Raw genomic sequence first — 10,639 nt, forward strand, 5'->3', positions numbered from 1 at the left:
GTAAAGGGGAAAGAGTTTTACATCCAAGCTGCCGTGTCTTTGTTTTATGAGTAGCATGCCTCTAATCCAGCTTAAGCCATGTACCCATTTATCGACCAGCCCCAACGGGGAGGATGAACACCTGGGTTGGGTGAAGGCTGACTATCGCGCCTGGAATTCGAACCCATGTGGGCCCGGCCTCGGGTGCACCTGTGATAGCTCAGGATCAGTAACGCTAACCCATACACCACAGATACGTAATCATGAGTGTCAGTATCTGACATTTTGTTTTATTTTTCCAACGTAAATGAAGTGGTTTTCATTTTTGAATACCTTGCAGTAATCGCTGCAACTGAGAAAGAACAGCAAATGGTTATAGAGAAACCTTATTAGATTCACATGAAGAAAAGAGGATCATTAAGTATTGTAGAAACTGACCCAAATTAGAGAATGAATTAACAGAATGAAGAATTAGACAATCAGGATTGAGAAAGTGAGGACATAAGACTTAAGATACACAGGTGGCATGATTGAACGTAGGGCGAGGAAGGATAGTGGACATGGAAATAGTCTATAGGGAATCAGGGATAAAAGTAAGGAATATAGTGGAGTATGAAATCATATTTCCAACGACATCTACGAAGATTCTTTACCCGAGTTTTAGATACAGCTTCAGAAGAGAGTACACAGAACATGTCATGGTTATGAATCTCAATGCTACAGAATACCAGAATAAAGTGGTATATCAAAGAACAGCAACATAAAACCTGAACACTCAAACTAATGATGTACAGATTACTCAACGCGTCACTAAAGACTGTTTAAATATCAAATTCATAAACTTCGGTAACTTTACATGAAGACCTCAAACACCTCTTCCGGCAAGAAGATCCTCCTCCTTTGTCCGTGAATACCCTTAAGATAAATCAGGTCCTCCTCAGTTACAGACCCATCCTGTATATTTAGCATTAAGAAAACAGTTTCTAAACAACTGAGCGAAAAGATCAACGGTTTTGCAAGCGCTCTATAGGGTGGAGAGTGAAGGAGATGCTGCAATAGTATACTGTTGGACAACCTCCGACTTTCACAGCCACCTGATCTGGACAATAGGGCCTTCGAAACCAAGAGCATGACTGGGTTTGACTACCTCTAACAAACCTCATAGGGAAGCAATTGCACCGCAACTACTTATTTTGTACGCCACCATTTGAAAACTATAGAACTCCCTGACAAGATGTGAATCAACCCATTACTTTCAACTGTTTTGTTTCTCTATCTGTTTTAACTCAACAGATTATGACCCAGGTAAACATGCCAAGGATTGAGGCTACGTTTCGGCAAGATTCACACCGTAAACAAGTAATGAACAGATATTCAGGTGAATAGAAAATTAACCGACACATGTACGTTAGTGACCATGATGTCGTTGTTGCTATGATAGCAGTTTCCAACATATAATTGTAACGAATGATTATACTTGCTGAATCCTGGGTCAGCCTCGGAAACGATAAGAGTAGCAACAGGTTACATAGGCGCCGAGCTTCCCAAACCCTCCCCACAAGAGCCTAGATCACCTTGAGCATTATCAACACTTGCATATAAGAGAACACATCAATACATATCAGATTTCACACGATTTACGGATCAAAGCACTAGCTTGTTCAACTACTATAAATCACGTTTTCTTTCAACATTCATTGAGAAGGTCACATCCCGTCACTGCCGCCACAATGGCACTGGTGAGAGGTGACGGTGGCAGGAGGTGATGGTGTGAGGGGGTGTGACGATCGTGGTGACGGAGGTTGGCGCGGGTAATGCGAGAGATATAAGGCACGAGATGACCGGCAGTCTCACAGTATACAGTCCGACTTCACTCTCATCCGTTCTATGGAACTGCGATCGAACCATTCTCGTTAACAGGTAGGCTGTCATATATTGCTTGACATCTTATCGTTTTTTTTGTGATGGCAACTACATCTGTGTTTGTATACCTGTAGTGGTAGAATTGCGTATGTTGCGTATATAGGTTCACAGTCAACCCAACTGTTCAATTTCCCCTTTTCCTCATTTTCGATTTACCATTCATGATACAGTATTCCCTAACGTTCTGTTAATTTTTGTCACTAGGGATGGATTAGATGATGCTTCACAGTATAGCATGAACCTCTGTCACGAAGTGTGAGTTCTTGTTACATTCATAAATGTTTTTATTCCCCATTACCGTGTTTCCTGTCACCAGCAGCAGCAGTCTCGAACGCCAGCAGGAGTAGTAGCAAGTGCAGTGGCACCAGAAGAAGCAGTATCACTAGCGCCAGCAGAAAACCATCACAGAATTATGACCACCTACGTGACCATAGGAGCGTTGAGCGCGAGCTACGCTGCAGCTGCCGTTGCTGGAGCAGTTGGTTTGGGCGTCGCGGGTCTTGCCATAGGAAGGTCTCTCCGCAGGGACAGGGATCATGGTGGGTACGGTGGGCAGAGGGGCGGGTACCACCGACGTCGACGCTCGGAGAAGGAAGAGTCAGCGGCCCTGGAGAACCTGATGGAGTTGATCCGGGAGGAGGACGTGACGGGGTGCGGGAAGCGTCTCGTGTGTGAGTTGGCGGCCGCTGACGACCAGCGTCTGACGGTGGAGGAACTATCTATCCTCAACCTCGTAGGGTGAGTGTTGTAATATGAGCTGAAGTCCAGACGCTTGTGACGTCATTTCAGTGTACATTAGGGTGTGGGAATGTGTTCTTCAAGGGTGAGACTTGTTTAGATTTATAGAGTGTAATAAGGATGCGCTTGGTTGCCTCCTATGTAGTGAAGATGATGGCGAGTGATAGTTATTTTTCTTTTTTTTAAAACAGATCTGCGATCGCCCACTCTGTACTTCACATGATAGTTTTAAATTCACAGAATAATCCATGAAGATCATATTGTCCACTGTAGAACACTTTATGATGACACGACACCACACAGGCGTATAACAAACCACCCGTTTGGTAAAATGTTTTGATAAGCTGACTCTAAAGATCTAGTTGTTTTAGTTGAATCGTTCGCCAGGCAAACAACTGTTTCGATTGTTCTTCAAGTACTATATATTCCACATACCTCCTGTATCTCTTGTCTTCTACCTCCTCAGCCTATAACTTGTTAACAGTTTAGGTCTATTTCAGAACAATTTACGATGTTGATCCCATCCGGATTTCTTGGTTCAGGGGTATGAAGCAGTGAGAACTCTATACATATTGTCGGACAGATGTGAAGGGAAGAGAAATTAGAATGCCTCATCACTCTTGTCGCTATGCGAAGCATTGTTATAATCTTTATATAAAGAAGGCAAGGGCTTACCTACGCTCTGGGTCTCTTCCAGAGTCCATTTGTATGGGTTATATTCGACCAGTAAATTTTATTCTTGTCTTCCACAGGCCAGCGGTGAAACCCGGGGAGGGTCTTCTGCCAAAGGGAGCCACATGGGAGTACAGAGCGGCCAGGGGGTTTGGCCAGACTAGCGGGGACTGTGGCCAGGCCTTCCCTATGTGTGCCCTGAACGGTACCCAGCTCATGGACACCGTCATGGCCTTCTTGCCATGAATTCAGGAACCCTACTGGTCCCCAGAAGAAGGGCCCACCAGTCCAGCCACAAAGTTCTCGTCATAGATATTGAATTCCATGTTATTTATTTCTATTTATCTTAGTGAGTAGCTTTTTTTTTTATGCTATTTGACTGTGCACTGACATCAGGTGCTGCTGAACCACAGCTCCTGTGTATATCAATCTGAAGACCTCGTCTACCTCCATCTCGCCAAAATATTTTAAAAACCTTTTCTTTCTTTCGTTTGCTTCACAGTTAGTTCATCGACAACAAATGAACTGAGATCCACTCATCTGTATATTGAATGTCATAATCATGCCCGCTCCGAACAAGACATCTGTTATACCTAAGGAAATATACTACAAGAAATAATGGATTTGTTGGAATTATTCATTTCTAACATCTATCGAAATTAAGCAATCAACTTTATCATATTTATATATTGTAACAATCTTGTGGGAGAGATTTTGGTTTTGATAGAGCACCCAGTCTGTTGCTGCTAAACCACATGAGTAGAACTGTTTGAGAAGAGCACTATGCATTGTTTACTGTTGAAACCACACCCACCCACCATACACGAGCAACTACAACACTCACACTCACCACATCCCACACACCACAACACTCACCACAAGCCACGCAACGCTGATCCAAACCACAAGTCTGGTGAACAAACGTCGTGCAAATGATAGACAAATTGTCGGGCCAACTTTCGCCTGAGAGTGTGGGAGGAGCGGGTCACCTGGGATGGCAGAGGGTGACACCTTTCAAAAGGGGATGGGGGGGGGGGGATGCCACCTTTCAGGAGGGTAATGAAGATAGTGAAGGAATGGAGGGGTGTCACCTTTCAGGAATGGAGGGGTGTCACCTTTCAGGAAGGGAGGGGTGTCACCTTTCAGTAGGAAAAGGGGTACCACCTTTCCTGACGAGAGGGGGGTAGGGGACTACCTTTAAAGAAGGGAGCGAGTGCCGTCTTTCAGTAGGGGAGGAGGTGGCACCTTGATGGCTTCATGAGGCATCTCATGAGAGACGCAAGGCATTTACTGGTTTGGAAAATATATACAGAAATGTTTAATTAATAAAAATGCTCGTGAGCTGCATAGACGCAGGTGGTACTGACAAAAAAAAGGACGCACAACAGAGAAAACGAGGGAAAAACTACAAAAAGAAGCACAAACAAATGGGAGAAACAAAACATTGACCAAAACAGATGCTGAGCACTGCCTGAACTGACACCACTGGGTACTGTCATCGCTGATCACTTTCGCCAATGACCACCTCCATCTCTGATCACTGCCATCACTGAACACTGCCACTAAGCCCGCTACTGATCGCTTCTACCAATGATCACTATCAGCACTGATCACAGCCACCATTGACCACCGCCACTACTGATTATTGCCACCACTGACCCCTCTTATCACCGTATGCTTGCACTAAACTGACCACAACGGCCAACAACTACTGCCATCATTTGATCACCGACACCACTGAAATGACAGATGCATTTTAACTGCCACTATGAAGTTAGTAGTAATTGGCTCGTTAGCTAATCCATTTATCTAATCAACGCTTGATTATCCCTTTCCCTCACCTGGTTGGCAAATTTCATGATGATCCGTTGGATATTATCTTCTCGTTATGAGTGTAAAAGTCGACTTGAATTATCTGGCTTTCGGAGGAGACTGTGACGACTGTTATGAGAGACTGTGATAGGAGGCTTAAGGAGGTAGTAATTTTGTACAGTAGGGGAGTGAGCGTCACCTTCAGTGGGAATTCATTCTGCAGCAGTGTCTGTCAGTTTAGGAACTAGGAATAAAGAGTCGCGTGAGATATGTGTGTTTGAATATGTACACGAGAGAGAGAGAGAGAGAGAGAGAGAGAGAGAGAGAGAGAGAGAGAGAGAGAGAGAGAGAGAGAGAGAGAGAGAGAGAGAGAGAGAGAGCAAAAACACAAACCTATAGGAAAAATAATGTTATGGTGGCAATCTTAAAAAAAAAAAAAATCAATTAAAGTTTCTAAGAGTTAGCGTTAACCCATACTTTTTCATGAAATATTGCGTGAGAGAAAATGTATATTCATTTGAGGGATAACTATTGATTCTTTATTCCGGTGTCCGGAGATCCTTTTTGAATCAGCTCATTTAAACACAACTTAGATAATTTGGACAGAATACGCTGTCATCTCGTCATATTTCGCCACTTTTGCAATTTACTAATTGCTTTGGCTTAAACCCACATTCACCTTACCCTCTAGGCAGCCAACAGGCAAAGGCCCGGGTCGGACCAAGCAGAGGTCCGACGACTTAAGAAACAAAACAAAACTCTGGCCTATTGAGTGCCAGGGTCATCGAAGATGTCAACGTAAAGTTATCCGAGATTATCAGGAATATTCAACACCTATAATTTCTGCCGTGAACAAGGCTGAACACTGTAAATATTCAATAAAAAATTAGGTGTTAAGTATAATCCTAAGACCATACATACACACAGGTAATTCACGTATTGTCCTAGTTTGACTTTGCTTTCTTTAAAACGTCGAAAGTAATGCTGAATTTCTATAGTCACGATATGACTTTTATTTCTTAAAGACAAATTTCTTGCTATTACTGTGTCAAGTTTGACTTGAGGTAAAGGAGAGCAACATGAGAAGTTCAATTAACCCAAGAAATGCTAAGACAAACTTTGCACTTTGCATCATGTATGCCAGAACACACTGTTTACGATGAAAGAGGAAATACTGAAATAAGGTAAAAGAAACTTTACCTTAGGAACTTTATACAGAGAACTATTGTACTGCATATCGAATTAATGTAGCTTAGAGGTGTGCAAAGAAACGTTTTTATTGAAAACTATTTCGAATGTGTGAATTAAGTACTCGAATTCTGAACGTGCATGAATGTATTTTATTTCATTACATTCGTATAGAAAACATAAGGCAATGGTTTTACTGCTTTATACTTTAAGCAAGTAAATCCTTATCAGAAGTATTTGGTTTTCCTCCAAAGAGAGATGATACCCTCATTTCCACGTAAGAATGACACCATAGCAATATGAATCTTGCTCTGTGACACAAGCCCGGGATTCATAAATGTGTATTCAATGTGTATCTGGAAGGAGACAAACTGCATACACTCACGTATGTTGGCATCTCTAGTTCAAACAGAAGTTTCCTATTTGCGAGAAACTTTCTGTACGTTGCCACAAGAATTTTCCTACATCAGGTTAAGTTCTTCATTTCTATCCACTGGAGTTTCTCCGGGATGAGCTCAATACACGCTGGAGAACAATGTGCTTGTGGGAAGGTGTGGGAGACAGAGAGCACAGCTCCAAGTATTTTCAAAACTTGAATTCTTCAGAGTGAGGAATTACCATGGGAGAGGTGGGTTGAGGTGACGGAGCTCCTGAACGTGACCAGTAATGAGGGGACTGACATGCAAACAGAAAAGTGAAGTACCAAGTCTTGTAGTTGACTCCAGTTCACGTAGCACACCTAATTCACTTGGTATACGAAAGTTAATGGTAATTTTTTATAATGAAGAGTTTCCAAGACCATCTGTCCAGCAGAAAAAAAATATAGTAACTAACTCTATCTCTCTCTTATACATATATCACGAACACGGTAGCTAAATACTTCTCTCTCATGATATATTCACAAAAAGATACCTTGACACTTATCACCTACTAAAACATCATGAAATTAAACTTTCTCTTTGTATGTAAAAGAAAAGAAAAATGTTATAGATATAACACATGATAGTACCACAAGAATATCATGATACGCAGACTTTCCCTCGCATAATGACAGTAAATGAAGATGTAATGAGCGACCTGGGGTGAATGTTAGTAGCAGGTACTTGGCTTCTGGCAAGCTCTCGGTCCTTACACCAGTGTACAGTCTAATGGATATAATCCATGACTTGCATGACTATCTGGGTCTCGAGACTATACCAGTAATAACCACCTGCGGAGCACCTGCAACAGGAGGAGGGAAACCAGGTGATATAAGGAAGTTTCTGCGATGAAATGCAACAGTTGATGTCGCCCTCCGACAGAGCTTTGACCTCCTCTGTAGAAGCTTAGCCCTGTTCTCCTGCCTGGACCTGTATCGCTAGGACTGAGTGGTTAGTCAAGGATTTTGTGTATTTCTCTTCGTATGGATAGAGTATCTGTCTATTCATCTATCTATCTGTCTATCCGTTTACCTATCTATTATCAATTTCCACCCTATCAGTCCATGCTCTTGGTTACTATAAAGCGTACTTCCAATGTAGGTCAAGATTCAAAGAAATAGCAGCAAAGACGAGATGCGGACGAGGCAGACAGGCGTAGAAAGAGACATGCAAATGTATGCGTAGACAGAGGAATCTACGCATAGGAATAAGTGTAAAAGTCCGTTTGTTGTAAAATGATGCAAAATGCTAGAAAATCAGCAGTAGCTATGCTTGTGCTGAACAATACAAAACAATCAATTGCACAATGGTGTAAACCAAGTTGATGTTGAAAATAAATGATACAAAGGCAGAGATAAGAGAGTACCGTTATGGAAGGTGCAGAGATATGTAAAGATGGGGGACTGGGCGAACAAAGAAATGGTTCATATATTTCTTATCATTTGCTTGAGGAATGTCTAAAGTTCCCCGTTATCTATACTGTAAATCCTGAATCAAAATGAATTGTTGGTCGTCCTGCATCCTTCAGGCGAGAGTCATGTACAGAACAAGAATCCAGTGTCCCTCCTTGATGGACTCCGGCTTACCCTAAGACACTGTCATATCTTCCATGTGTTTACTGTCCTCACAGATCATCTTGATGTGTGAGGATGTAGCCTTGTCGTGTTCCTTATATCCTTGTCAAGAAGAAAGACTCGATGCCTTCTGCTTATTGTTCTCTATCACTTTTGAAAGATATCGCCAAGAACTTAGCGCAGGACTTAACGAGTTAAAGTACTAAGAATGTGAAGAACAATCAGGCTTATCATATTGCCTTGTCATAACATCATAACACAAGCCGACGTGGAAGATGGTTTCATATCCGTATAACAAAGTGCGGGTTGATCTGGGAGGCTGAGTCACTCAGAACGACAGGACGAGTGTCTGAGTCATGCATGAGGAGTGGAGAAGGAAGCAGAAAGTAATATGGTCTCGTATTTCAAATGCACAGGTGTATGGGTATGGTGTCAGGATTTCTCATTCAATGAATCTTATTTCATATAAAGACCAGAAGTAGTTCCGTTTACCATCGACAAGAAAATACTGTTTCAGTAATGTTTCTGTCACGTAACAAAGATTAATCTTATAGACAACAGAGAAAGATTCTTCTCTTCCCCGCAGGTTTCAGACGAGCACCAATATGGCCGCTTTTCTTGCCAGCGCGGGTTACTTAGCCGTAGCCGGGGCCTTGGGTCTGAGCATCGCATCACTTGTCTCTTCCTTCACTCGCCGTCGCTTCCGTGGTCGGTCCCGCTACCGCTTCCGCCGCTCCGTCCACGGCGGCTCGAGGGCCCTGGAGCGGACTATGGAACTGATCCGGCGGGAGGACGTCACCGGGTGTGGAATGCGCCTCTTGTGTGAGCTGGCTCGCCTCAGGCAGGACCACATCACGGGGGAAGAACAAGCAATTCTCGACCTTGTCGGGTGAGTGGAGTCTCTCTTTCTCTCTCTCTGATGTTGATGTTAACGTATTTCTTTGCTCTCTTTCCCCAGTCTTAGTGTTACATATTGTATTTTCAAATGATTTCCAGTGGAGCTAATTCTAGCATCTCTTCATCAGGCAGAAGCCCAGGAATATGAAAATTTATACGTTAATATCGTCTCGTTTACCCTTTGCTGAATCAGGCAACCTTTAGCAGGGTCCTGCCTTACACAGCAGCGCAGGCAGGTGTGTTTATCGGGTCCTCAGGCGTAACCACTTGGCTCCAGGTGTGCGCCTCGGGCTTATATTTGGGTCAGTGGCTCAGGGGACAAGTTCGCAAGTCACTCATGACGCAGATGTTAGGTCCGCCACACACCAGGAGTAAGTCTGATGAAGTTTGATGTCATTATATCAAGGTAGCGCCACTAACGCTTGTTTCCTTCCTGCAGACCGGCTATAGACCCATGGTCAGGCGTGTCGCCCAGGGGCGCCCTACAGGAATACAAGACTGCTAAAGGCTTCGGCGAGGCTGGAGGCGATTGTGGTAAAGTGTTCTCCTTGTGTCCCCTCAACGGCACTCAGCTGATGGAGACTGTCTTAGGTTACGTGTCATAGGAGGCTACTCGGGCCTGAGGGTCCAAAGTAAGAAGACCTAAGCCTTGGTCTGAAGTGTCTGGCTCCATTATCAAAAGACTTGAGGAACTTGTTATCCTCCTCCCAACATGTCTTACATGACCGCAGGACCTACGAGTCCCCAATTACAGAGCCTCCCTCTTACCCTTCCAGTTCACGACAGTAGATATACTTCTCACATTTAGATAAGTATATTTCTAAAATCAATGTACTTTTAGAGATATTTTTTCGCACTACCTCCCTTTCTTCTCCACTAATATATATCTATATCTGTCATCAGCTCTGCCTACAGTCCAGTGCAACATCCATTTCATAAAGATGCACAGTTCCTTATATAAACACACATCTTTCTCTTATATTTATGTTGTAGGCTCACAATTCTTCACTTCCATTCCACTGTATCCAAGACACGTTTTTTTTCTACCATATTTTTTTAACCATGTTTAAGCATTCTGTATTGTCCATGCATTCTGTATTATGTATTAACAAAATATCTAGAAAAATAGCAGTTTGTATCGCTGCAGTTTATATCACTCCTTTGTTTGACGTAAACTTTTTATATCTTCACTTGTTACATGTTCAGCTGTACACAGGAAACACTGCACAGATGAAATAACAGCAGAGCAGCATCTTTACATATAATATGGTGATTAGAAAAGTAACAATAAAACAGCATTTCCTTTTAAACAGACATTGGTAGAAAAAGTGAGAAGAAAAATATATCAAATATAAAAGTTTGCTGGAAAAAAATAGGTAAAAAAGAGCAAACGTTCTCCAAGATGTTGGCAATGAAAAAAATATCAATACAACGATT

At 42.7% G+C, this 10,639-nt stretch overlaps 2 protein-coding genes across 5 annotated transcripts; both read left to right on the forward strand.

Annotated features, from left to right (window-relative positions):
* Positions 1-1,746: 1,746 nt before the first annotated feature.
* On the forward strand, positions 1,747-4,315 carry LOC139756270 (uncharacterized). Of its 4 annotated transcripts, none has more exons than XM_071675495.1 (3): positions 1,747-1,899; positions 2,219-2,640; positions 3,393-4,315. In XM_071675495.1, the coding sequence occupies exons 2-3, from the start codon at positions 2,315-2,317 to the stop codon at positions 3,556-3,558; spliced, it is 492 nt and encodes a 163-aa protein (XP_071531596.1). In that variant the 5' UTR covers positions 1,747-1,899; positions 2,219-2,314; the 3' UTR covers positions 3,559-4,315. The 4 variants fall into 4 exon arrangements, with proteins under 4 accessions (XP_071531596.1, XP_071531597.1, XP_071531598.1 ...); XM_071675496.1 differs by having other exon boundaries at positions 1,748-1,899; positions 2,222-2,640; XM_071675497.1 differs by having other exon boundaries at positions 1,751-1,899; positions 2,225-2,640.
* Positions 4,316-8,546: 4,231 nt separating this feature from the next.
* LOC139756273 (uncharacterized) lies at positions 8,547-10,550 on the forward strand. The gene is made up of 2 exons (XM_071675502.1): positions 8,547-9,194; positions 9,642-10,550. Exons 1-2 carry the CDS (start codon positions 8,911-8,913, stop codon positions 9,805-9,807), a joined length of 450 nt encoding a protein of 149 aa, XP_071531603.1. The 5' UTR covers positions 8,547-8,910; the 3' UTR covers positions 9,808-10,550.
* The last annotated feature ends 89 nt before the right edge of the window (positions 10,551-10,639 follow it).

Source organism: Panulirus ornatus, chromosome 21 (assembly GCF_036320965.1).
Source record: "Panulirus ornatus isolate Po-2019 chromosome 21, ASM3632096v1, whole genome shotgun sequence".
In the NCBI taxonomy this organism is placed as follows: domain Eukaryota; kingdom Metazoa; phylum Arthropoda; class Malacostraca; order Decapoda; family Palinuridae; genus Panulirus; species Panulirus ornatus.